This window comes from Vitis vinifera, chromosome 18, assembly GCF_030704535.1.
Source record: "Vitis vinifera cultivar Pinot Noir 40024 chromosome 18, ASM3070453v1".
NCBI classification, from domain to species: Eukaryota; Viridiplantae; Streptophyta; class Magnoliopsida; order Vitales; family Vitaceae; genus Vitis; species Vitis vinifera.
Genome location: NC_081822.1, coordinates 3,089,593 through 3,117,551, shown reverse-complemented (window position 1 = coordinate 3,117,551; position 27,959 = coordinate 3,089,593). Strand labels below are relative to the sequence as shown.

The 27,959-nt window shown below is 36.9% G+C and overlaps 1 protein-coding gene across 2 annotated transcripts; it reads left to right on the top strand.

Moving 5' to 3' along the window:
• The first annotated feature begins 81 nt into the window (after nucleotides 1-81).
• LOC104882466 (uncharacterized) lies at nucleotides 82-26,598 on the top strand. 2 transcript variants are annotated; one of them, XM_059734653.1, is made up of 18 exons: nucleotides 82-562; nucleotides 3,890-3,956; nucleotides 4,070-4,180; nucleotides 10,612-10,787; nucleotides 11,132-11,299; nucleotides 11,444-11,740; nucleotides 11,887-11,981; nucleotides 16,517-16,601; nucleotides 16,718-16,927; nucleotides 19,029-19,088; nucleotides 19,782-19,861; nucleotides 21,856-22,181; nucleotides 22,308-22,399; nucleotides 22,479-22,608; nucleotides 23,298-24,496; nucleotides 24,597-24,904; nucleotides 25,816-25,983; nucleotides 26,094-26,598. In XM_059734653.1, the coding sequence occupies exons 1-18, from the start codon at nucleotides 287-289 to the stop codon at nucleotides 26,215-26,217; spliced, it is 3,972 nt and encodes a 1,323-aa protein (XP_059590636.1). In that variant the 5' UTR covers nucleotides 82-286; the 3' UTR covers nucleotides 26,218-26,598. The 2 variants fall into 2 exon arrangements, with proteins under 2 accessions (XP_059590636.1, XP_010664222.1); XM_010665920.3 differs by having other exon boundaries at nucleotides 84-562; nucleotides 24,600-24,904.
• The last annotated feature ends 1,361 nt before the right edge of the window (nucleotides 26,599-27,959 follow it).

Here is a 27,959-nt window from a genome sequence, read left to right as displayed (position 1 = left end):
TAAGCGGAGGCTGCGTAACGTTTAGTGTCCAGCAATTTCTCTCTTTCATGAGTCACCCAACGGAATCAAATCATTTATTGAATTAAATACAAAAAAATAAGGGTATCAACCAAAGCCACATTCCTAGGCGGGAACGGCTTCCTGATTCCCTCCAATATCTTTCACTCTCGCAAATAAGATTTGGTTATTACTCATTACTCCCCATCACTTACACGTTCTCTCCCTGGAAACTTTTATCTTCATCAAAACCCTAATTCATCCAATATCAGAACCCTAATCGATCGCCATGGACTGTTCGGCCGAGCAAGAAAAGCCGGTTGTCGAGGACAATGGCGGTGATTTAGGGTCGCCGGAATTGCGAACTGTTCGCCGGAGGTTGATTCAGAAGACGCTGTTCCCGCACAGGTCTCAAGGTGCGGAGGAGCACATCGACGGAAGAGAAGAAAAAGATTGTGGTGCAGATGAAGAAGAGGATCAGACCGAGGAGTATTGCGGGAGTCAGGGCAAGAAGAAGAAGAGACCAAAGAGAAAGGCAATGTCTCGACCTAGAGCTTCTAAAAAGGTGCCTACTTCGCTTAATTTTGTTTAATCACGCGACTTCTTGTAATCTGCGCAATCTGTTTTTACTTTCTAAGTTTTGTCTGCGTTTAAGTATTTGTTGTATTAGTAAATTGAGTCACATTATATAGGTATATAAATATTGAAAATTTGAATTAGTTACTAGTGGAGAAGGAAAGAAGAGAAAGATACGAGGAAGGGATCATAGGTAAAGAAAGGTACCATAACTCAATGGGAACCACTGTTCTAAAGCATGGGGCAGGTATTGAGGTGAAGAAGTTGAGAGTTCACTGCAAGAGCCGCACCGATGAGATTTAAGCTGGGTCAATGTCGTGAATATCCAACAGTGTATTTGCTTCTTCGGTATATGCTTACAGCATAGTTTTTATTCAGGATTAGATGTTGTGAGACTAATCATCTAACTTAGTATTTATTAGATTTATTCGGTTGCCTAAAGGACAAAGTATTTGACGAGAGAGAGGGGGTTAAGGGCCCATTTGGTAGTGATTCTAAGAAACGTTTATAACCTTTCTAACACTTGAAATTTTTATCATTCAAGTGTTAAAAATGCCATAAACGTTTCTTAGAATCACCACCAAACATACTCTAAAAGCATTTGGATACTACTCAACTCAACAATTCAATCAACCATAAAAAATCTTCATTAAATGATGTTAATATATTAAAAAAAAAATGCAGGAAGATGGTATGAGAATATTTAAACGATGAAAGTATCAATGGAAGGCAATTGGAGTTGGAGTTGGCGGGGTGTTTGCTTGAGTGTATTCATTAAGCACCCTTGTAGGGGATGGGTAAGGACAATCTAGTGTGGTGGTGACTAGCATTTATAAGATCATAGCCTATTTTTTTACTTTAATTCCTCATTGCTTGTATGGGGTTTATACGAGACCATCATATTTCTCATGAAGCATTTGTTAAGGTTAGACAAATTCTAAATGCAACCTTAATGGTTGATGACGTGGTGGATAAAAAAAGACGTTTAGGAGAAAAGGTGGTTGTTTTGAGATTTATTTTAAAGAAAACTTATGATCACATCAAACGGGGTTCATTGATTCATGGTTTAAAAAGGAAAGGTTTTTGGGCTAAGATGGGGATCTTTGATTTGTGTATTCTTATTATAGGTTAGTTTTGCTATATGCTAATAATGGGTGTGCTAGGGGATGAGTTAAAATATTGTGGGGTTTAAAAAAGGACAATCTGTTTTCATTTATTTCCTTTTGTCATTGTCGCTGATGTTGAATAGATTGATATCAAGAACAAAGGAATGTTGTAGCTTAGAGAGATTTTTGGTGGGTATAAGTAGAATGAATGTGACCTATTTGTAGTTTGTAGTTTGTAGATGATATTATATTTTTGTCTTTTAGGGTGATAGGGATTCTTTGTGGGAAAAAAATGTAAGAAGGTTTGAAGAGTTGTTCCTTTATGCGTTTTTCGAACAATTTGGAAAGATAGAAATCAAAGGTTGTTAGGAGCTGTTTGTCTATGTTTCAAAGAACTTGTTTCTTAGTAATATCTTTTTGTGGCTAGAGTTGTTCATAGGTGAAGGCTAAATGTCTTTAATAAATTTTATTGATTGGTTGAGTTTTTGTCGAGGAAGGAAGTTGATTGTTGGACTTTTGTTTCAACTGTTCCTTGACTCTATTTTTTTTTGTCGTTTCTTTGACGCTTGTTGTATTTGTCTTGTGTTCCTTGATGCATCGTTTCTTTAGCCCTTGTTTATAAAATTATATTGTTGCCTATAAAAAAATTATAATTTTCTCAAGAGCTAGGTTAGATGACTTGTAATGATCTTGAATCAATCTTATTTGTGTGTAGGCACATTCATTGATTAACATAAATTTAGATAATAGTGCTTTGTTAGTTTCAATGCTAATTTACACCAAGTTCTTGGTTTTGCCATTGTTTTGGATTATAGTTTCTCTTATTGACTCATATTCTATTTAGGTTTTCTTTTGGGAGGGAAAGCCAAAACTATATCTATTTTTGGGATATGGTTGTAGAAAGGCTTTTATGATGTTTAGATAGTTAGAAGAAAGTTTGTCTATCCATCAAGTAGATTAACTTTTGTTGAGTTGTGTTTGTCACTTATTCCAATTTATTTTCTAGAAGTTTTCAACATTCAATTATAAAGTCAAAAGATGCTAGAGAGTTTTTGTTTAGTCAGGGATTGAGGAAGAAAAGATAGATTAAAGAATTTTAAAAAAGAATGAGCATTCTTGAATTATTAATAAAAAAACATTCTCCTTGTAACTCTTGAGATTGGTTTAAGATTCCTTCTAATCTATATTTTTCTTTAATTAGCTTTCCCTTTTCTGTTTTGCCCCTTTAGTTATTCTATGCACACATCTTGTCTAGTTGGCTTGTGTCCTAATTTTATCGGGTGCTCCTTAGTCCAATTTGTCTGTATCATTCAAAAATAATGATTCCATTGCCTTTCAATATTAGGTACAAAGAAGGATGAGAAATCCTTTGAAGAAGTACACAATCCTCTATACAAAGTCTGATAAAAATGTGGATATACTAGTTCAAAAAGTGAAATCTAGCTACAATTCATAGAAGTATAAAATCTCTTAAAAAAGAAATCACATGTCTAGCCTTGTGTTTTGCTAACACATCTACCACATGATTGCCTAGGCGACGAGCCCAAGAGAAGGAATATCCTAACTTTGAAAAAGTATCAATAATTCTCTTATTTGGTTATAGACAAAGCAAAATTTTCAATGCTGTGTCCTATTAGTGAGACTGAATGTAACCATCTTCAGGTAACTGGGATTGAGTCTTTGTTTGGTGGAGCTGAATATCTACATGGGTGTTTTCATTGATTTCAAACTAGTTTAGTATGGCCAATTGGCTTTTTGGAGGGAAAAGGTGGCTGAGTAGGAAGATGAGCAAATTCTGTTGAAGACGTACTTGCAAATCTCAGATTTCCTTTTCTTAATATTAAGTATTGATGAATCCAGAGCTAGTTATGTTCATGATCATACGATTGTTGAGTATGGTGAAATCATGAGCACAAAGCAGAAATAGCTACTTTGGATACAGGGTGTGCAAACACTAACAATTTCTTATATTGATAATGCTGATGTTTTGATTTGGTTTATTTATTTATTTCTTTAATTTATCCCCTTCTTTTATTTTAGTTTATTTTATTTTTTGCAACTCAAAATGTGTGAAGGCTGTTTGATGAGCAGTCCTTGATGTTTTGGCATCAATTTTGTGTGAATGAATGATTGTTGCTGCCGCCTATTCTTCCTCCAAATGGTAAATGTTACTTGCAGCTGCATTTATCTGTCTTAATATTGATAAACAGGCTTCTGAAAATGACAAAGAGGCTCTGAGCATGAGGGTAGATGACAAAGATTCCCCAGTTGCTGATGGTAATTAAATACCAAACTCCTTTCTTTTCTTTTTCTTTTGTCCTAGTGAGTTGTTTTTCTGGACTCCAGATCACCTGAGTATTTTATTTTAATATATTTTTTATTTTTTGTAGGGTCTGATTTCTTTGTAAAAGTTTCTTCGAGGCGACTGCAGAAAAAGAAGCAATGCATCAACTCAGATGAAGGAAATGATGATACCTGTTCACCTTCAAAACATGTGCCTAGTATGCAGATTTCCTCATCTTTGCGTCAAATTGTGTTTCTCTCACCTTCAAACTGATATAATGTTATTTGTTTTTTGATAGATGAAAAACTGATATAATGTTATGGTTTTTTTTAAAATATAATTTTAAATTTTTAGTAGAACTAAAATAATTCATTGAATTGAAACTTGGTAAGTACAATGAAGTACGAAAAATCCTTCCAAGATTTACAAAAAAAACTAATCAAAATGGAACAGTATGCAAACAAACTGCAGATCTTATAGAGGAACTGAGGAAGTAAAACAATGAACGACCTAAAACCACATTACGCATCTCTAGGGGATAAGAAGTTCCCAACAAAGGATACTGAGTATTTTTTACCTTTTTCCAAAGGAGTACCAAGTATTTAGCCCATTGCTTATCTAAATGATCCAAAAGTTGGTTAGCAACAAGCGTAGTCCAAGAAAAAAAAAATCTCAAGTTGCTGTCAACATTAATACTTTGATGGATCCAGCCATCATACTTCCATGAACCTCTTGCCCTCTTAGAGGCCTAGGAAATGACAGCAGCAGAACCCTCCACAATCAATAACACTAAAAATCCCATAGCTTTGGCTTGCAATAAACCTTGTAAAAGAGTTGTATCTTTGCCTCTATATCTTTACTTTTTTTAGCTGATTTAGAAAATGCTCTAAGTACTATACCACAATGATCTTAACCAATCCCATATGGTCTTAGGTTGCACAAGGACCAAGCATCAAAATTGAACTTAAATGGAGCCCATTGGATGCGGAAACCAAATAGGTTGAGTCTCCTAGGTTAATTTCACTCTATCATTAACAAACTCAAAAGGGTATTGGAAATAAACCAAGTCGCAAAGAGCTTTCATAGATCGCCATCTATCCAAGAAATATTGACATTCCTTTCTCATCGAATAGTACAAATCACAATGAGACAATCCATGTGGCATGAAACCTGACTTTTGAAAGCTTTTGAAGGATATATATATATATATTTTATAACCGAGGAATTTTCCATGGGCAAGTCCTTAGGACTCTCCATGGGGACCCAAACCTTAGGGTGTTGACTGTTCTGCAACAACCAATATTGGGTAAATTCAGGGTATCATCAATGACATGATTCGAACCAATAACCATGTGTCACTTACTGGGATCACACTTTCCAGTATTCGCCCCAAAAAGTCTTTGAAGGATATATATCCATCATCTTTCCCATACTACTAGGGGTGCCCAAATAAACCCAAAAAGTATGAATAGTATTAAATCCCAAAACTGGTGGCCATTGTAAAAAAGGATGGTCAATTGTGTGATCGCTAGCCCAACACATAATGCAAAGATCAGGATAATGAGCTTTGAAAGGTCTTCTCTTTTGAAGTTTGTCATTGTTATTAACTTTCTTATTGACCATAGGTTACATGAAGGCCTTAAATTTAGTAAGGACTTTTGAGTTCTAAATGAACTTGGCTAGAAGGAAGAGAATTAAATTAACAGATGCAAACAAAGCTCTGAGAAGGAATTGACTAAGAAAGATTTGGGTTTGTCAAAGACCAAATTCTCACATTTGGAAAGGTAGGTGGAACATATACATGGAGTAATGAAGACATGAGACATACTATTGCTTCAAATTCCTAATTAGAAAGGTTGCAGTGAAAATTTGATATTCTATGAAGGAGAGGACGAGGAAAGATCTAACATTAAAGAACTTTTTTGTTTGTAACTTATGGAGTTGGGCCAAATTGTATTTAGGCGAGGAGTCTTTCTCCCTTATAGGCTTTTTGGAGTGGGTAGCATCCATTTAAGGGGAGGTTTTTCTTTTCTGGTCTTGTTGCTCCTTTTTTAGGCTTTAGCCGCCTTGTATACTCCCTGTATGCCTTGTGGCTTTTTTTTTTTTTTTTTTTTTTTATCAGAAACAAAATATATATTAATAATTATAAAGTTCATGAAAAGGATGAGAGGTCCTTTCCAAAAATACAAAATCTGATCAAAGTAATACTATACTCCTCCACTATACAATGGTAAATACATATTAAGACATGTACAAAATATCACAAGAAACCAAAAACAAACTCTCAACCGTTATCCACCCCTTTTGAATTACAAATCGATGACCAACTTAGTTTAATAACACTAAGTGGGATTCCTCTAAAAGTGATAGTACAAGAGGCCCAAAAGGAGGAGTTGAAGTGAATAAGATCCTACAACATCCCTTTTGTTTTGTACTTATCCTAAAAAATCCTAGTGTTTCGCTCTTGCCACACAATCCGCAATACAATGAGGCATGCGATATGTCAAAGAGTCTTGCCTCTAGATGAAATAACCTTCATATCTCCAATACTCTGAGGGGGGACCTAATCCAAATGAGCTCTCACAAAGAGCTTAAGCTAAAGCCCCAATGTTATTGGGCAATGTAAGAACAGGTGGTCAATTGATTCTCCACTCTTTTTGCAAAGAATGCACCAATGAGGACTTAGAGATTTGTAGGGTCCTCCCACCTACAGCATGTCAGTGGTATTTACCTTCTTGTGCACCACTAACCAAGCAAAGACCTTGACATTTGAAAGGGCTTTTGATTTCCAAACAAAATTAGCTGGAAGGAATGAGATTGGATTTAAGGACTTTGGACAAGACTCTGATAAAAGATCTTATTGAGAATAAACCAGAAGAAAATAAAGACCAAGCTCTTGAATCTACACTAGAAAGAGACAAGTGCATTGAGGTAAGTGCATACATGAGTCTTTTGAGAAGCACAATTTTGAGTCAGTGAGATTGCGTCAAAAGTTAAAATTACAAGAAATCGGATACGAATTCCCAAGGATGACTGAGATGGTAAGATTTCTTACTGAGACAACTTTATAAAACCTAAAAATTGTGCACACAAAGGCTGATCTCTTCATCATAAAATTTCTTAAAAACGGATTCTCTCCCCATTCCCCACCATAAAGTGAGTATGCATGGAAAAGTTCTGAAATATTTGTGCAATAGCTTTCCAAGGACATCTATGTGACCACCTAACTGAAATGTTGATGTCCCATCCATTAAGATGTGTCTTATAAATGCTTGAAATAACCTGATGCCAAAGATCACAACTTTCCCTAGGGAACCTCTAAAGCTACTTCCCTAAGAGAGCATGATTTCTTAAGGAAATCTTCCCTATCCCCAAACCTCCAAACTCTTTTGGCCTACACACTACATCCCAACTGATAAGATGATCTTTCTTTTCTTCCCTAAATCTTGACCTCAAGAAACCCCTTTGCATTTTCTCAATCTTTAAGGCTACTAAAGTTGGAATCTTGAAAAGAGAGAGAAAATAACTAAAGATGTGAGACAAACAAGACTGGATTAAGGTTATCCTTTCCACCATAGACAGAAAGACCTTTTTCCACCCATCCAACCTCCTCAAGACTCTATTAACCACATGATCCCAAGATCCTATTATCTTTGAATTTCTTCCAAGAGGAAGATTCAAATAAGATAATGGCCACTTTGAAACTCTACAATAAAGCGTCGAAGCCAACCTAGAGACCAAATATTGAATTACATTAATTCCGGAAAGAGTGCTCTTCTCTTAATTGATTTTCAACCTTGGAAATTGTCTAAAAACCAAAAAGATTAACTTGAGTTTTTGTAGAAAATCCAGAGAAGCTACAAAAAAGAAAATGGTGTTGTCTGCAACTTGTAAAATAGACGCTCTAGTCCTGTTCCAACTAACTATGAATCCCTCATATAAACCATTTTCCTCCATTTTAGTCAACATCCTACAAGAACATCCATTACAATGGTAAAAAAGAAAGAAAGAAGAGGGTTTCTTCGTCTTAATCCCCTAGTGGCCTTAGCCCAACCTTTGGCATTTTTGTTAATTAGGACTATAAAACTCATTGAAGACAAGCAACCCCTTATCCAGGATCTCCATTTTGTGCTAAAACTTTTCCTTTCAAACACATGGTCTAAAAAACCCCATTCTACATGGTCATAGGCCTTTTCGAAGTCAATTTTGAAGACCACTCCTTCCTCCCTTGACCTCTTTTTCTCATCCACTATGTCATTGGCTATCAACACTGCATCTAGAATTTGTTTTCTTTTAACAAAGGCTCCTTGTAATAGGAAAATTGCTTTATTAAGCACTTTTCTTAAGTGCCTTGATAAGACCTTAGCTATAATCTTATACAAACTTATAATCAAGCTAATAAGTCTGAAATCTGAAAGTTTAAATGTTTGACTTTTTTTTTTGGAGCAAGTACGATAAAGGTGACATTGGTGCCTTGATTTATTATCCCATTAATGTGGAATTCTGAAAACACTCTCACCAAGTCCTCTTTTATCACATCCCAACATTCTTGATACATTGTAATAGTAAAACCATTAGGGCCAAGGGCCTTCTCTTTGTTCAATAGGAAAACAGTTGCGCGTACCTTGTCCTTAGAGAAGGGGCGGTCTAGCCAAGCAACACTCTTTCCAAAATGGGAGACCACTCTAAGCCTTCCAATCTCCAAGAAATACCTGCGGGTTTTGAATAGAGCTTTCCAAAAAAATTCAAAATCTCCTCTAATATAACTTCCATGTTGTTTAGAATTAGCCCCTTTTTAGACTCTAAGGAATTAATGAATTTCCTTTTTCTCCTTCCATCAGCCAGTCTATGAAAGAACTTAAGAGTGTCATCTCCTTCTTTAAACCATTTAACCCTAGATTTTGCCTTCAATGGACCTCTTCCTTTAACAATAAATTCTCTAGATCTCGCTTTCTCATGGCTCTCAAAGTTGAGAGATCAAGAGTCAAGTCTCCTTCTTGCTCAATTAAATCAATCCTCTCAATGTTAGAAAGAATGTCATTCTTTTTCTTTTTCAAAACTCCAAACGATTCTCTATTCCACTCCTTCCACTTTGATTTAATGAACTTTAATTTCATCATAAATCTTATGACCATCCCAACCAACAACTTGAGACTCCTACCACCAACATCTAAAAATGTCCTTAAAATCATGGTGGAGCAGCCACATATCCTCAAATCTGAAAAGAGTCGGGCCCCACTTGAAAGGGTTTGTATCCAGGCTAATTGGACTATATGATTCGAGGTCCATCTAGGAAACGCTTCTTGAAGACTTTGAGGGAAGAAGTGATCCCACTCATTTGAGAACAAGAATTTGTCTAATCTTTTGCAAATGGGAGAAGCTTGCATATTTGACCAAGTAAAAGTTGCATTTTGAAGAAGGGGATTTGTTAGCTCGCATTCTCTTATAAACTCATCGAAACACCTCATGCTAGGGGTTGACCTAGAAACACCCAATTTCTTTGAAGTTCTTCTTATGACATTGAAGTCCCCACTACACACCACTTTGGAAAGGTTAGACCAAAGAGATCTTGAAGCTCCACCCAAAATTCCTTCCTCAAAGAAGAATTATTTGGACCATAAACTGAAGTTACCCAAAAAGAACCCTCTTCATTAGAACTCAACTTAATAGTATCCTAAAACCATATTTGAGCAATTGAACTTGTTTGGATCCCAAATTATCACAATACCTCCAAAGGTCCCACAAGTCAGGAGAACAACCCGCTCATTTGTTCTATTGTTCCATACACTACCAACAAACCTCCTATCATAGGTCTCCCTTTTTGTTTCCTGGAGCATCACAATGTTAAGGTTTATAGAGTTGAGAAAACCTTTTACTATCCTTTTCTTCCTGGAGCCAACCTTCTAATATTCCAACTTATGATCTTCATGTAAACTGATGAGAGCCCTTCCAAAATCCAAATCTGACCTACTAAACCCCATTGGCTCTAGAAACAAGCCTATTCTTCCTTTTGAAATACACCTTAACCAAAGGACTATCACTACTTTTGCCCACAAAAAACCCCTTGTCATTGCCCTTGACCATTTTATTGGGTGAGAGACCCTCTAACTTTGAATAGCCTATTACATCAACTAGATGTGAAAAATGCGTTTTGAACAGTTAATTAAAGTAGGAAGTCTACATGGACTTACCACTGGTCTTCAAGAAAATTCATGGAGGTGGGAAAGGGTACAAACCCAAAATATCACTCTATAGACTAAAATACTCTCCTAGAGCTTGGTTTAATAGATTTACCAAGTCAATCCAAAGCTATGGATACACCCAAAGTCTAGCAAACCATGGTATGTTTTTTAAACAAACAATTGGCCACAAGATTGCTATGCTAATAGTGTATGTGGATGATATAATCCTAACTGGTAACAATCTTAAAGAGCTGGGAGAACATATGGGAATGTGCCTATACTTATTTATTTGAACTTTTAGGCCACTTTGAGGCAAGTATATATCAGGGGTATTTAGGCATTATTGACATGTGATTAATATTTTTGCATTATGGTTTGAGGTTAGGCTTTATACTCTGATTCCTAGATCCAATTACCTCTCCATCTTATTGGCAATAACTTTCAATTTGCATACACTATTGGAAAGATATGCGAAGCCGTCAATGGTTGAAGTGGCAGGCAAATACTACTCCAATTAAAAATGTAACAATCAATGGCCTGAAAAGGCCATGCACGAGGCAAATATCAACTGATTCAGTACAGAGTGAACCTGCAACACAGCCAATTCCAGATTTGCGGTTAGAGGCAAAAATGACAGCTGAGGTTAGTCTCCCTGTCTTTTTGATATGTTTTAGTATCATTGCTGTTACTTCTTCCTGTTCCTCAGATTTAAGCCATGACTGTGGGATGTGGATCACTTGATGTGTTTGTATTAGTCATTGCAGTGGTTATGGTACTTATTGGTTGATGTTGAGCACACTGCTTGGATAATCTCTGATGTTAAACACACTGCTTGGATAATTTTTTATGCTTCTGTAATTCAATCAGAATCTTATGAAATCGTCATAATATGAGAACTTTGCGTTAAAGCCACTGTACTTCTTTGACATAACATAAGCTTATTATATGGTTTTTTTTTTTTTAAATTTTATTTTACATCTTATTAGGAAAATTCAAGAATGTTTGCGGGGAGGCAATTACATCCGTTTTTCTCATCATGGAAAGTGGGTAAGAGATGCAATGAGACAACTGACCCAGAGAACATGGGGTGCTTGATTGAGAAAAAGAATAAAAGCATTACTTTTGGTCCTATTCATGTGTTTGAAAGGATTCAGGTATGCTAGTTTTGCTATAGTTATCTATGCGTATAACAATTTATAGCAGGTCTTTGCTCATATGTATTTCATTAGTAATATCAAACTTTGATGTCAGGAACCCTCTTTTCACCTGGAGTAAAATTCAAAATATTGCTTTTGCAGGATGATGATGTGTCAGTGGATTGGAAAAATTGGATATTTTGTGAAAGATCCATTGTCAAAGCCAGTTGTGCTCCAGAAAGTGCTTCCTCATCAGTATTTGAAGGCTCTGCAGAATCCTTAGATTTTGATAACTTTCTTAATGTTCCACATTCCATAGGAGCATCATATTTTCAGAGTGAGGAGTCTCTGGATCAACGTCCTATTCAGCAAAATTTGCATGAAATATCAGCACCATGCTCTACCATGTCAGCTAATGAGCAAGTGCCATACCATCAGCTATCAAAAAACATGGAAGGGGTACATATCTCATCTTTTAAACTGGATGTATTCTGTCCATTTTTTCCTTCCTCATAGGATTTTGTGGTCATTATCGTCAGAGTTTTTGTTGCTTATCATTGCTATTTTTCTGTTTATGTCACCATGTGCTAATGGAATACTGGCAGAACCAAGAAGGAAACCATATTGGATTCTTCACTGGGGATTCTGGTTGTGGGAGGAACATAGATGCTATGCCGCCCAGTAGGCTTCTGCAGGAGAGGTTAGGATTTTTAATTTTTAATTTTTAAGATCTTCTTGGCATCCTTGTGTGCTTGGGCTTCCTTTGCTTAATTTGCATTTTGTTTGGGCCTTTGGTTTATCCTGACTCTCTCTTTTTAATTGTAGCACATGTGGATTTTTTAATTTGGAGTTACTTTTCACTTGGCTTGAAAACTAAGTACTTGCTTGTGCATGTAGATGTTTGAAAATATCAATCATCCATAAAAAACAAACAGATCCTTTATGTTGCATGTAGATGGTTCTCCCTTTAGGTAACTGTAAAAACCAAAAATGTGCTGGTCTAGTTTGAAAATATCAAACAGATCCTTCCAAGGAAAATCTTTGGAAGCAGGTGCTTTTGGCTAAATATGGGCAAGAGGGCCTTGGGTGGAGGACAAAGAAGAGTTATGGGGTGTTCGGAGTAGGGGTTTGGAAGGAGATCCTGAAGGAAAGTTCTTGGTGCTGGGAGAACATGACGTTCTTAGCTGGAAAGGGCAATAAAATCAGATTCTGGTCTGATCAGTGGTGTGGCTGTCCGGTGCTGTCCCAAAGATTCCCCCACCTCTATGCCATGGCTGTCCAGAGGAATGCTACGGTGGAGGAGATGTGGGACCAGAATTGTGGCCAAGGGGGATGGAATCTAAGGTTTATCAGGGATTTTAATGATTGGGAATTGGATATGCTAGGTAATTTGCTGCATGATTTAAGGGGCAGCAAACCTTCTTTGGAGGAAGATTCTGTTCTTTGGAAGGGAGGAAGAAACGGTCAGTTTAGAGCCAAGGCAGTGTACAGCCTTTTGGCCAATCCTTTGGCATCCGGTTTCCCAAAAAACAGTATTTGGGTGGAAAGTGTTCCAACTAAATTAGCTTTTTTTGCTTGGGAGGCCACTTGGGGGAAGGTGCTCACTCTTGATAGGCTTCAGAGAAGAGGGTGGCAGCTCCCTAATTGCTGTTTTTTGTGCGGTAGCGAAGAGGAATCTGTAGATCATTTGCTAATACACTGTATAGTGGTCAGGGTGCTGTGGGATCTTGTCCTAGCTTTGTTTGGTGTCCATTGGGTTTTTCCAGAAACTGTAAAGAAGGTCTTACTGAGCTGGAGGGGCCCTTTTGTGGGGAAGAAAAGGAAAAAGATTTGGAAGTCTATTCCATTGTACATTTTTTGGACAGTTTGGAAGGAGAGAAATAGGCTAGCCTTTAGAGGGGGTGTGTTAGCTATCCAAAAGCTTAAAAACTCCTTTATATGTAATTTATGGTGTTGGGCTAGAATGTATATTGGTGGGGAGCCGCTTTCCATCCTAGGCTTCTTGGAGTGGTTAGCTACTAGGTAAGGGGTGGTAAGGGTTTCCTTGCTCTTTTTTGTTTTTGTTGTGAGGCCTTGTTGCCTTGTATACCCCCTGTATGCTTCTTGGCTTCTTTGCCTCTTCTAATATACTATGTGCTTATTTATCAAAAAAAAAAAAAAAAATATCAAGCAGATGTTTTATGCTTAATTTCTATGCATGGTAATGCAGTGATCAATACATTCTATCATCTAATTTCTCCTCTATGTTATGACAAAGAACAGATCTTCATTATCATTTTCATGACTTGTGAAAACTGTTAAACATAAACATTAAAACCATGAGTATAATTAAACTTTCCCCATTAAATAGACTAAAAAAGTTTTGAGATCTTCATTTTTGGTTTTAAAATGCATATGGAATTAGAATTGGTCTATGTATGATTTTCATTAAATCATAATTTTATGTATAAGATGTATATTATGAATGAGTCATGATTTACAATCGGGAACTCCACCTGTGTGAAACCTATTGGCATTCTAAAGGCAATTCTGTTCAATACTTTGTCATGCCCATGTGGATCAGACATTTCTCCCTTATGGTGAATTGAACTGAGGTATATAAATATATACATGTTGGTTAATTGTTTTGAGTGTTTACTAAATTTTGTGCATGTGTAGGAGATGTTTATGTAGAGGCAAGACATAGTTCTAAATTATCTTATCTGGTTTCTGATATTATTTTTTTTTTTTATAAGTAAAAGATATGCATTAAAAAAGGCAAAACGCCGCACAGCATACAGGAAGTATACAAAACAGCATAGGCCTCAAAAAACAAAACAAAGGATCACCTCCCATTAAGTGGAGGCTATCCACTCTAAAAAGCCTATAAGGGAGAACGCCTCCTCACCTACATACAATTTGGCCCAACTCCACAAGTTACAAACAAAAGAATTCTTTAACTTTTGAACATTCAAAACCCCCCCCCTAAAAGCTAATCTATTCCTCTCCTTCCATACCGTCCAAAAAATGCACAACGGAATGGCATCCCATATCTTTTTCCTTTTCTTTCCCACAAACGAGCCCCTCCAACTAGCTAAGACCTCCTTTACAGTTCCCGGAAAAACCCATTTTACATCAACTAAACCAAAGACAATATCCCATAAAGCTCTAACCACTGTACAATATATAAGGATATGATTTACACTTTCTTCTTCACATTCACACAAGAAATACCGATTTGGAAGTTGAAATCCTCTTCTTTGAAGACTATCCAAAGTTAGCACCTTCCCCCATGACGCCTCCCACGCAAAAAAAGCAACTTTAGTTGGCACTCTTGCCACCCAAATGCTTTTATGGGGAAATCCCATAACCTCAGAATTCGTCAACAAACTGTAAGCTTCCTTAACCCTAAACTGATCACTTCTTCCTTTTCTCCATATAACTGAATCTTCCTCCAAAGAAGGTTTAAAACCCCTCAAAATGTGGAGGAACTCCCCAACCAGCTCAATCTCCCAATCATTGAAGTCCCTCAAGAAGTGTAGGTTCCAGTTTCCTTGACCCGAATTTTGAACCCACATTTCCTCAACCGTCAAACTCTGATGCGCAGCCATACCAAAGAGATGAGGGAAACATTGAGCCAATGAAGATTCTGAGCACCACACATCTGTCCAAAAACAAATCAAGTTGCCCTTTCCTACACGGAATGTTATGTTATCCCAACACCAATCTGATTCTTCCAAATCTCCTTCCAAACCCCTATACCAACCGCCCCATTTCCCTTTTTGGGCCTCCAATCAAGACCCTCCTGCCCATACTTCACCTTAATCACTTGTCTCCACAAAATGTTTTTTTCACATGCATACCTCCATATCCACTTGCCAAGTAAAGCTTTGTTCAACAAAGCTAGCTTTCTAAGGCCTAGCCCACCTTTCTCTTTGTCTATACAAACCACCTCCCATTTAACCAAATGCACTTTTCTCTCCATGTTTCCCCCTCCCCACAGAAAATCCCTTTGCACTTTCTCAATCCTTTTAACAACAACCTTTGGCATTCTGAAAATGGACATTTGGTAGATTGGCATGCTAGCCAATGTACTTTTTATTAAGGTAACTCTTCCTCCTTTAGAAATGTATTGCCGTTTCCAAAGAGCTAGTCTCCTCCTCACTCTTTCCTCCACCCCATCCCATATATAAGGCGCTCTATTTGGGGCTCCTAACGGAAGACCCAAATACTGAGAAGGTAGAGTCCCCACCCTACAGCCAAGCTCAACAGCCAACTCCTCCACCTCCACCACCTCACCAACTGGAATGATTTCACTCTTGGCTAAGTTAATCTTTAAGCCTGAAGCCGCTTCAAACCAGAATAAAATCCACCCCAAGTAAGCTAGGTGATCCTTTCTGGCCTCACAGAAGATAATTGTGTCATCAGCAAAAAATAAGTGAGAGATGTTCAAAGAGATGTTCAAAAAATAAGTAAGGACCACTTCCACCCCTTATGTTGCATCCTGATAAGAACCCCCCCCTCCACAGCTCTCCTGATAAGCACATCAAGCACTTCCATCCCCATGATGAAGAGGTAAGGAGACAGTGGATCCCCTTGTCTAAGGCCTTTAGTGCTAGGGAAGAAACCAGCAGGCACTCCATTCACCAACACTGAAAATTTAGCTGACGATAGGCAACTCCACATCCACCCCACCCATTTAGACCCGAATCCCATCTTTTGTAACACCTTCACCAAGAACTTCCAATTGATGCAGTCATAGGCTTTCTCTATGTCCAACTTGCATATAATGCCCTTTTCCTTTTGTCTCTGCCACGTGTCTATTACTTCATTTGCAACTAAAGACGCATCAAGGATTTGTCTTCCCTTCACAAAGGCATTCTGAGAAGTGGATACCACCTTACCAACTACTTTCTTCAGTCTGTTAGCTAGCACTTTAGCCAATAACTTGTAGAGCCCCCCCAAGAGGCTAATCGGTCTGAAATCTCTAAGGTCCTCAGCCCCACTTTTCTTGGGGATCAGCACCAAGAAGGTATTATTAAGACTCTTAACATTGATTGCTGCTCAAGAACTGTTCTATCTCTGTGTGCATATGATGCCTTTCTGAAACAGTTGTCTGTCAGCTTTTTTTTGCTCTAGTTTTACCTTGAATGTCTTTAAGATATGCGTCATTTTATGCGTTTATCTATGCATCATTCTCATGTTGCATAATCTTCTGTTTGATGACTTCCTTTTCACTGTGCTGCTGCATTGTAGTATGATGCCATACTATCTTGGTTGTGGCAATCAGCCAGAGGATAGCTTGTGGATAAATAAGTACCAGCCAGAAAAGGCCATAGAGGTTAGATATCTTGAATCGCATCTTTGTGAAGAATTCGTCTATTTGAACATGCTTCAATCCTTGATGAGAAAACATCATTCCCATCATTTTATTTCTTTGGTGCCATGGCCCTATAGGTGTGTGGCAATGGTGAATCTGTAAAGCTTTTGAGCGAGTGGCTACATCTTTGGCATGAAAAGGATTCGCAATCCAGCAAAAAGGCCACTGGTGGTGATAAATGCATCATGCAAGATTCTGATAATAGCTTTTATGGAAGTGATTCTGACTCAGACTTGGATGAAGGCACTGGCCTAAAGAATGTTCTGTTAGTTACTGGACCAGTTGGGGTATACACACACTCTATCTCAACTGCAATATTTGTTGACTTTTTTTTAAATTTGCGATAATCTTCTGGTTCCTCTCCATGACTATGGCTCAAAATCATCATATTTTCTGGTTAGATTAATATGTCTTCTTGACCATTTCATGTGGGCAAATTTATGTTTTTCTGCCCATGCATGATGAACTATTTGTTGGTATTATTATCTTCAATGCTCCTGATAGTTTGTTTTTACGTTAGGAGTTGTATTTTAATTTTTTATTTTCCCCTTTTTGGATATCATTATGGTCTTTTGGTAGTAAAGATTTACTAACAATCAAATTTTTATTAGGCTTAGAAGAAGTTTTAATTATTTCTGAGATTTCTTAAGATTTGAACCGACTAAAGTATTGTATATCTAAAACAATCAAAATGCCATTATGCTTGCAACAAGTTTAACTATTTGCAAGACTTCTTAAGATATTGAACTCACAAAGATATTGTTTTTTAAAACTTTATGAACACTACTGCATTCCAAGTTACAGAAATGTTCCTTTGGGTTTGAATTGATTGCTTTATAACTTCAGTTGTTAACATTTGTCTAGGCTAATAACTACAAAAACTTGTATAATTAGGTAGTATGGATTTTCTTTCTTTTTTATTTTAGTAAATTAGTTTGATTGAAAGAATAGGGAGAATCCTCTGTGCTGTGATTGGATTAGAAATTTCAAATGCAGGATTACTCCATTTGTTAGTAGGAAAGGTATTTGAGGGAAGGAACTGGAGGGCCCAAAACTTCATCAGGAGGGTGCTTCATCACCGACTCTGCCAATGTGCTGTCATCATCTCCACTTCCACTTTTACCATGCCCATGATTACCACCAATACCACTGCTGCTCAACCAATTCATTGGAACTTAATATGCTCATCAAAATAGCAAAATGTTTGGTGAATTTCTAGGGTTATTAGAGGCTGACTTTGTGATTCTGAATTTATGCTTGGAACATATCCAATGTTATGCAAAATTTTAGAAGTTCAACCTTGTTTGACTGTTGTTGCTCACTCCTTTTTTCAATCACTTCTTGGAAATTTGTGGAGGTTAAATATATTCTTCCTGGCTAATTTTTTTTCCCTTACTGCTGTATGCATGTAACCTTTTGGTCAAATTTTAATCCTGAAAATCAACAGATTATAAATTAGGATATTTGAGATACTGGCTTCAACAATTGGTATTCTTGTTTTGAAGGCAATATAAGTGAATTGCCTAGTGTAATAATTTTTTATCCACTTTTGTCCTTGACATGCTAAAGTTACTATGCCTTGGGAATTCCAAATAATGGCGTCTAGAGATACCAGCTAATTGTGAAGATTCCTAGAGTAATAAACTTCATAATCCTCCACATTGATGCATACAGATGCTCGTAGAGGTGATAAGCACAGAGTCATATCTTGCATAGTGAGATTCCATTATGTCCCTGCTTAAGGGGACAGACCTATTCTTTTTGGAAGATGATAATAAACTGTTGATTAGCTCAAATGTGAAACTAAACTTCTTACCAGGATGACAGTGTAACTAGTATTTTGTTTTTACTGTTTATCCTAGAATGTTTTTATATCATATCAATTGATGGTTAAGAATTGCTTTCTACCTTTTTATTTTTTATTTCTAGAACTGAAAGGAAGGCCATTGGTTATAGCATCTATCTCTTCATACTTCATAGTGTTTTTCTGTCATTTAAACCCTTTGAAGGTTTGTTAGATAGGCTATTTCCATTGGATATGCTACATCCAAAGGATTGTGCTGTGGTGAAAATGTGGAAGAATTCCTCTGCAAAATAAATAAATAAGAAAAATAATTTTCATAATCATATTGTATGGTGTCTTAGACTCTAAATGTTTTTTGACATGCTACATATTTTCACATGATGCATCTTTCTAGGAACCTTTTTCTATTATATGTTTTGCAATACTTTTACATATTTTGCTCTATAGGATTTCTAAACATTATATAACAGTGTGATAACTATTTTTGATATGCAAGTATAATTTGGTCAACCTACTTGTTTCATTATATGTTTAATGTAGGTATTTATATTGCTTTTTAAATATGAACTCCTGTTCTGGTGCAGAGTGGGAAGTCTGCAGCCATATATGCATGTGCTAAGGAGCAAGGTTTTCGTATTATCGAGGTAGTATTGAAATTATTATGTTCTCATTGTTGAATCACTTTTCACGGTTCTGTTGTTGGGTGCTGGTGCCAAATTATTGATTTTCCATGAACTGCCATGCACAAATGTAGGTGTGATCTCTTCACCATCACATTTTATAGAAAATTGGGGATATTGTGGAATATCACTCAATAAAATCAGAGGGACCTTCCTCTTTCTGTGCTTCTTGTACATCTTCTTTTAAATATATTCCTCTCAGTGTTGTTCGGCTTGATTGGTCCTTGGTGTGTAGACAAAAGGGTCTGAATAACGAGAAGAGTTTTGTTTGGGCTTGTGGAGAGGCTTTTGTATTTCTTTTTAGTCTAAACTGGTTGGCTAAGTCTCCTTGTATTGTGGTAGAGTTTAGTCATTCTTTATCAGATTTTTGTAACTATGGGGAGCATTCCTCATCCCTCTCATGTATTTTTATTCATTTTTAACATAATTCTGTTTCCAATCAAATAAATAAAATAAATCAATCGGAGGGGCCTGTTCTTCTTAATATATTGGGTATGATTCCTCAGATTTCCATGAGGAGTTCACCCATTCACATTGTTCAATGGCTGCATTAGATAAGTAATTTTAGAATTTTTAGCGTTGGATTTATACAGTTTAGAACCATAACAAGAATCTATTATGTACAAAGCTGATTATGTTTGATCTGTTGTCTTACAGATCAATACATCAGGTTTGCGAAGTGGAACTGTTGTGAAGCAAAGAATTGGGGAAGCTTTAGAATCACATGGGCTAAAACGGTTTGTCAAAATATATTCAACAGCAGAACTTCATTTCATATCTGTTTTTTTTCTAGGACCAGATTGTATTTTTATTACTAGATTTATCTATTTCCACTGGCCTGTTTTTTCATGATTCTAATAAGGCTTTCAAAATTCTTATAAAAAAAAAATAAGAAAAGAAATGCAGACATCAAACATGACATCATTCGATTTTAGATCACAGATTTGAGCCAAAAAGGAATTCAGGTTGAAATTTGAAATTTTAGAGACATGAGAAACTTTGGAAATGATGGGGAATTATGTGCAAAACTTAATTACTTCTTTATTTATTTTCATATGAGATGTACAGATTCTAGTTGTTCGTAGTATATTTACTTATTTCAGCCATATGTTATTAGATTTGGTGAAACAAATCATATTTTGTTTTATTTGTAAAATCATGAAATGATTTATAATTAAATGATTGTTTATTTATAAAGTTTATTTATCATGTTCATGTCAAAAAGAATGAATAGAACATGATCACCACATATTGTACTACAGGCTTCTCTGCGTGTTTTTGGGGTTGTTCCTTTGCCGGCATATTGCTCATGTCTAAACCTTAGTTGTGGGATTTTTTAGGTTACCTAAGAGAACTGGGGTCAGCTGCCCATGGTTTCCTCTTCTTACTTCTCTTCCTCCTTTCTGTTCTTTCTCTCTTCACTGTTTCCTTTGTGGTGTGCATTTCTGATAAATTCACAGTAAAAGGATTGAGTCTCATTTCCTATGTACAAGAGTTAAGTGGAAATAAGCATAAGCAAGCAGTAGAGACTGTTTATCCGATCATCATCTTTCATGTCCAAGAGGTTTTGGTGGGAAATCACATTCCCATCCTCTCTCTTGGTAACTTCCCTTAAATCTACCTTACTGTGGTAGCATATCTTTTTCCTACACCTTCTTCATTCACATTTCATGCATAGGGTTTTGTTTAGAATTGTTTAAAACGAAACAAGCGCATGACACACCCATCAGCCCTGGCTATCCCTATGATAACAGCTTAGCAAGCCACATGCTGACACTACATCCACCCAGGTGGGCAAACATTCCAATGTACAACCTCTAGCCAAAAATTAGGCACAACTGGGAAATGAAGCTTGATAACTCCAACTCTGTTAAGCAGGCAAACCTATAAGGCTGGGCTGGGGGGTGAAGCTTGAGATCTACTTTCCTGAATCAAAGAACCAACTGCATCTAGTATTGTTACAGAAAAGCAGCCCCTCCCAGACCTGATTACCCAGAACTAAGGCAGGTGATAGCTCACCACAGCACCATTTGTGAGCTCGTGTTCGCCACTGAGAAAACCACCATGCAACGTAACAAAAAGCCCATAACAGAGATCTAAGACTCATACATATTGTAGAAATGTGCCACCATGTAAAATCTGGAATCCTAACTAAGAAATTAAGAAAACTCCCACAGATGCAATGTTTTCCAACCATCACTGACTATGTGATGCGCCATTGGTGTTCCTACTTTTGTCGGACTCTATTATTACCATTTTTTTGTTTTTTGGATTCTATTACACACTAGGCAGATCTCTGGCTGCATGAGACTGCTAAGGTTGTAGAAGTAGTTATTATAGAATTCAGAAAACTCAACTTGTCAAGAAAAAAAAAAACAAAGAATCTAGGGAAATTGTGCCTAATAAGCAGAGAGAAAACAGAGACAGTGCAATTACTTCTACCTTTTATGGTAACTAACCCTGTGATGAAGCAACTTAACTTGATACTTTTCAGATGCCTCTTTGGTTTACTGGGTCTTATTTGTTAGCTAGATTGGCTTCTGCCCTGTTTTTATTTCTTAGCAATTCTAAGTTAATATATCTTGTTGATTTCTTCTCTTATTGAGCAAATTCTAAACAATAAAAGGCCTCCTATTGCAATTTGTGGGCCTTATGATTTTCTTAATTAGATATAATAACCTTAACAGAAACACCGCATTAATTCTATAATCCATCACATGATATCTTCCAGGTCACTTGAAAATCCCATAGGTTCACAGAGCAAGCATATTATGAAATCTTTCCCGGCTCTACCCAATGGTACAGCAACACAGGAGTTTGAAAGTAAGGTAATTGAACTGATACCCTCTTCAGATGAGGAAGATTCCCATGATGACATTGGGACACCTGAGAAACATATACACAAGAAGAATAGAACTGCTTGTGATCGAGGTGAAACCATAACTTTAATTCTCTTTGAAGATGTGGACATCACTTTTCCTGAAGATCGTGGTCTTATTGCTGCAATACAACAACTTGCTGAAACAGCAAAGCGTCCCATCATACTGACCAGCAATAGTAAGAGGCTTTACTGGTTAAAATAGTTTCTTTCTCAGATGAAATTATATGCATCTTGATTCCTTGATTTGCATGCACTTGCATGTATGCCTATATCTGTATACTCATTATTGTTTTAAATTCTAGGCAACAATCCTGTTCTGCCAGACAATTTGGACAGGTTAGAGGTGTGTTTTACACTACCATCGCTGAAAGAGCTACTATGTCACGCATATATGGTATGCACTTTGATTCGGTTTCTTTCCACTAAGCTTTTCTATTATGCTAATCCTTACTAGAGTTCATTCCCTACTGTAGGTTTGTGCTGCAGAGAAAACCAACATTCAACCTTGGTTAATAGAGCGATTTATTGAATATTGTCAGGGAGATATTCGGAAAACCTTGATGCATCTTCAGTTCTGGTGTCAGGGGAAAAGATATAGACAAGGTCAGTTGCTAAGCAATTGTATGGGCCATGTTTTCAATTATCGTCATCATTATTAATTCGCAAATCATGAATTGAAATCTCATTTTTGGTTCGCATACCAGTTACATCTTGACTCTTTCAATTGAATAGTTTTCAGAACACTCAACATAGGTTATATGGCTCTTAACTAGACACTATGATAACCTGTTTGTTTGAATATGGTGCACCACATTGGTGATGAAGGAAACAGGGAAGCAACTTGTTTTTGCAAAATACTAGTACAGCTATAATAAAAGTTCTCTAACAGTGTCTCTTCAGAAGTTCTAACAACAATATCTAGATGTGAGGCTATATACTTTTCTCATTTAGTTGATTTTGATAATTTATTTGGCTAAGTATTTCAGAGAGTGTTTGGCTAGTGCAGTGAAAAAAATTTTCTTCATCACTATTGTTTGCATGTATAGTTTTTCACTAATGGGATTTCAAGAAATGGCATTTATTTATTTATTTCATTACCTTCTATGTTGAAAGAGCCAATTAATGATTTTACCTTTAGATGCTCAAATTGCTAAAAGCATATGATAGAAAATAAGAGCCTCTAGCTGTAATATCATGGTTGCACAGTTAAGTTTCCTTTGCAACTTAATCTTGTGTGCCAGCTTGCTAAGGGGAGAGAAAAATGCTTAATATCAATTTTGTGACTTGCCCAGATAGGAAAGCACATAAAATATATGGTCCTCTGTCATTTGATCTTGATGCTGGGCACCAGATACTACCCAAGATAATCCCTTGGGATTTCCCTTCTCAATTATCTGAGCTAGTGGAGAAAGAGATTGCCAAGTCATTGTCCAAGATGGAAGGAGACTCTAGCTCAATGGAGGTAATTAAGGAAGAAGGTCTCCACAATAAGGAAATGCAGAATGGCTTGGAGATGCATGATTATGAAAAAGACAGTATTGAAGCCAAGAAAGAAGCAATGTTCAGCAGGAACTGTTCTGTTCTTGATGGCAACGGCTTTGCGGCTGAGTTTGATATTGGTTGTGAGCTTTCCAATTCCTCAGGCTCCCCTGCCACTTTCACTCGGCGAAATGTTCGGAGAAAACTTGATACAATACTGTCCTCCAATTCAGAAGATGAGGTTTTTAGTGACTGTTTTCCTGTAGTATCACATAATTTACTCGATGGTACTGACAGTGGAGTATTCCTTGACATTGATAGCAAGATTCCTCATTGTCAGGAATCTAATAACTGCTTAAATCCATTTACTGACCAGCTACTTCATTCTGAAGAGGGGAAATTTGAGGAAAATCGTTACCAATGTTCAGAAACAGCAAACAGTCTATGCATCTATGACACTTGCAAATCATTTGACATATCACAAGTGCCAGAATCATCATTTGTTCCTGAGACTGAAATGAGTGATGGAACAGAGTTGCTATCTGTAGCATTATCATGTGGTCGTGTTGCTGATATTGCAGAAACAGTTTCTATTTGCAATGACTTAACGCAGAATCTGTTACAAGTTGAGGCTAAGAATCCAGAGAAATCTGTACCTGGATTAAGTCAAAATTTAGAAACGATGATAAATGGAGACTCAGTTAATGAAGAGGTGGGAGATTCTCAAAATGAACATGTGGAATCTGTCACAAGAGAGTATCCAGTAATGGATGAATGTAGCCGCATGGCTTTCACCAGAGGATCCAAGTCCTTGGAGGATCCCAGATCCTGGATGGTGACTAATTCAGTACAAGAAACATGGAGAAAACTTTGTGGTTGTCACACAGATCTAAGACGGTATGCTATCTTAGAACAGAGAGACGCTTCTCAAATTGTAGAACTAACTTATAAAATGAGCAATCTCATCTCAGAAGCTGATCAGTTGCGGTATAACTGTCATCCCTTAGATAGTGTAAGTGTTTCATAACTTTCCAGATTAGAAAATGTTTTTTTATTGATAATTAAGCATGAGTTTCATGATGGTAAATGCTATTCATTATTTGTTTATTTAGCAGGATTCTTTAGATCTGTCTACAGTTCCTTGTGGGGAAGAATCTCATGCATTCAGTTGGTATGATGAGCAATTACAGATGGCATCCACAATTGCACAACATGGATTTTGTTTCTATTCCAAATATATTGCTGCTGCAGGATCAATCTTGGGCTCAGACTACACGGTGGATTTGGCCTCTGAGATGCTGGCTTCCACAACTAATACCATGGCATTAGGAAAATTAACTAGACCAGAAATGAGAATGAATTGGACTTCTAGAAAGGGTGTACAGATGGAAGTGCCAAAAAGTGACATTTCCTTGAGAAGGTATAGGCCTAACTCATTGCTAGTTCTCAATCTCATGCACCACACATGCTTATGACATATTTGAACATCCTGATGAGGATAAATCTTAGATCAAAATTGCCCATTATCTGCAACCAAATAATGTTCAGTAGAGCCTCTGAAACATGTCAAAGAATTTATTTGTGCCTTGATAGTTTCCTAGTGGTGATTTGAGATTCTTATGCCATTCCGATTAGTCTTGCCTTCCCCCCAATTAGTTGTCTTTCTTTCTAAAACTTGCACTAATGTCAGCATGGACAAGGAATTTGTAAACAACCTGATAGGTCCCCTCTTATTACCTGGTGTTGCAGAAACCAGATCATTTGCATGAGTCCTAACCATGTGACACTCTTTTTCAGAACCCAAAGCATTTTGTAAGAGTTAAATGGGTTAAATGACTAGAACAAGATGATTTCATATATAATGAATTACTGAATGGAAGTATCAGATGGTAAGTCCTGGTTTATTCTTACTGGCCTGTTATTCATGGCTATTTTCATGTAGGTAAATTGACGTGTAGCTTACCAGTAAAATATGCAGGGTACAAAAATGGTAACTGGAGTTCTAATAAAAAGCGGTAACATTTGAAAAATAGTAATGAATGGGGTTGCAGGTGGCTCCCTCATTAGCAAGGGAGAATTTTTCGTTGATAAATTCAACCAATGACGGGATGTCCATTGCATACATTTCTGCTATTAAGTTTTCATCACAGTATGATTTCTTTGGATGGTTTCAAATGATAAACTCTCTATAGATAGTTTGTTTCAAATTTTGTGTTGATGTAGTTGGCTTTTCATCATTTAGCTGCTCATTTGAATTATTCCTGAGTCTTATCATGAATTACCATTACCAACTCATTTGTGCTTTGTTTCTCTTGGGTATCTGTAATGCAGTGAAACAGAGCCATGTCTTTGCAATATAGTTCAGTCTGTAGTTCCTTCAAAATCATACTTGGGAGTGAAAGGTCATGCATTCCATGAATATCTTTCCTCACTGAGCCAGATTTCAAGATCAGAAGCTTCCCGTTTATCAGAAAACATTAACCAGAATAAACGGAGGAGGTATTACTTGTGACATCAGAATGGCATTCTTGCACTTTTCACATTTTATTTAATAGATGATGCTTCCTCACATTAGGATGCTCAATTAGTTTCTTAACATTTCATTGCAGGGCACGGGCTAGTCGGCACTACTTGAGTACTGGTGCTTGCATGTTGTCTCCTGATGATATTTCATTGCTGTGTCAATCTAATTGCTATGGCACGGATTCATCCAAACAACAGATGCAGGACTGAAAAAAAAAAAACTAACAATAGGTGCAATATCTTTCTCATTTATATCTTTGAGATGGTTATTGGCTGAACACTGGTGCCATAACACAACTCAACTCACTGGACTGGAGGTTGGGCTTCAGATGGCGCCCTAGAGTGCAAAGCATTTTTTTCCAGTGGCGGCTGTAATTTACTACATTGCATTGGACGGGTGCCAAAAGTGCGGGATGATAGGCGGAGGAAGCAATGGGTCAGAGGGAGTAGGTATCCTTTCCTCAGACTTGAGCCTTGTAGAGGTTCTGCTTTATTGTTATAAAATATCTAATGCCAAAATTTTTTCACCATTTGTTTAATGGTCCTCATGTATAATACTAATAAAAAAAGTGATGTCTTATTCCTTTGGAAGTGTAGTTTTTACAAAACCTATTAAAAACTGCTCTGTTAAGTACAATAAAAAACATAGACTGCAAATAAAAATATTTGTAAAATATACTTTAAATCACCATGCTTAATAAAATTGAGCCCCGTGCAGGACGGTGCTCAAGCGTAGGTCCTCAAATAGTGTATCGCTGCCTCGAATTTAATTGCATTGGCAGGTATTAAAATGGAATGAAGTTGAAATTCCCCGGAATATGAAATAAGAAACTCGGATTTCACCCTTTGTTTGCCTGTGGTCCTAACAATCCTATAATTAATTATTACAAAATAAATTTGGTTTAAATATCAAAATTGAAAATTGACACCCGGGTTGTTGAGAATGAATTTCTAGGATCAGGGCTTCCATGAAATTCAGCTGAACCTAGTGATAGAATGGTGGGTCCAGCTGGGATGCCCAATGTAGGATTCCAGATTACCACAAATAAAAAGATGAAGGGAAGAAAACACAGGCCCTGGGACCAAATATATATATATATATATATTGAGAAAGTGGGAGGGGGGAATAGGGTGTAACCCCACTTGGAACATCTCTAGTCATATTCAAACCATTCACGAGGGAAGAGCAGGGGAGGTGGTGGTGACACTGCAGAATGCTAATTCGTCTGTACTCTTTTCCCTCCCAGTTTTAAAATGAGTGTGGCACGGACTGTACATTTGACTCCCCTTACAAAGCACAAATTCCCATAACTCAGCTTGGAAATTTGCAACTTCCCCCCACTTTGATATCGTGACGGTATGGATAATAGTCTCTGCAACCCTCATTTATCTATCACAGCCAACACTATAAGCAATGAGCTCTCTCTCTCTCTTTCTCTCTCTCTCTATTTTCCTATTTTCTTTCGCACTCTCCATTCTTTATGCTTTTACGAGTTAGGATTGAATCTTTTCTTGGTCCAAATCCAACGGGAGTTCTTTACCAAAATCTAATTATCTAACCAAGCATCTTCTCCCAGATAAAGCTCCAAAAGCGTGTCGGTCCAAGGAAATGGGCTGCTATAACCGAAGCAGTTCAATTTTTATAGTTCACATAGTAATCATAACCCACTACACGACAAGAATTACCAATTTTTTGGGTACAGAGAGGAGCTGTCCCCAAACATCATGCAACCTTGTAACGTGCCCCCTTTTCAATTGATTTTCTGAATAGCTTTCTTATACAGTGCCATAAATTGTAATATATTTTTAAAAATTAAAAAAATTAAAAAGTATACATTTAGGCAAATTTATTATCTGGATACGTACTTAAAGGGAAAATTATTATGAATTAAAAACGGTTCAAAGTTTCATTCTTTCTTTCGATCCAATGAAATTATTAAAAAAAGAGTTAC

Excerpts from the sequence above, each read along its gene's own strand:
- LOC104882466 (XM_059734653.1), top strand. The coding sequence starts at position 287 with ATGGACTGTTCGGCCGAGCAAGAAAAGCCGGTTGTCGAGGACAATGGC. Across the intron at positions 19,089-19,781 it reads AAGGTTTTCGTATTATCGAG|ATCAATACATCAGGTTTGCG; the intron begins GTAGTATTGAAA and ends GTTGTCTTACAG. Across the intron at positions 19,862-21,855 it reads GAATCACATGGGCTAAAACG|GTCACTTGAAAATCCCATAG; the intron begins GTTTGTCAAAAT and ends GATATCTTCCAG.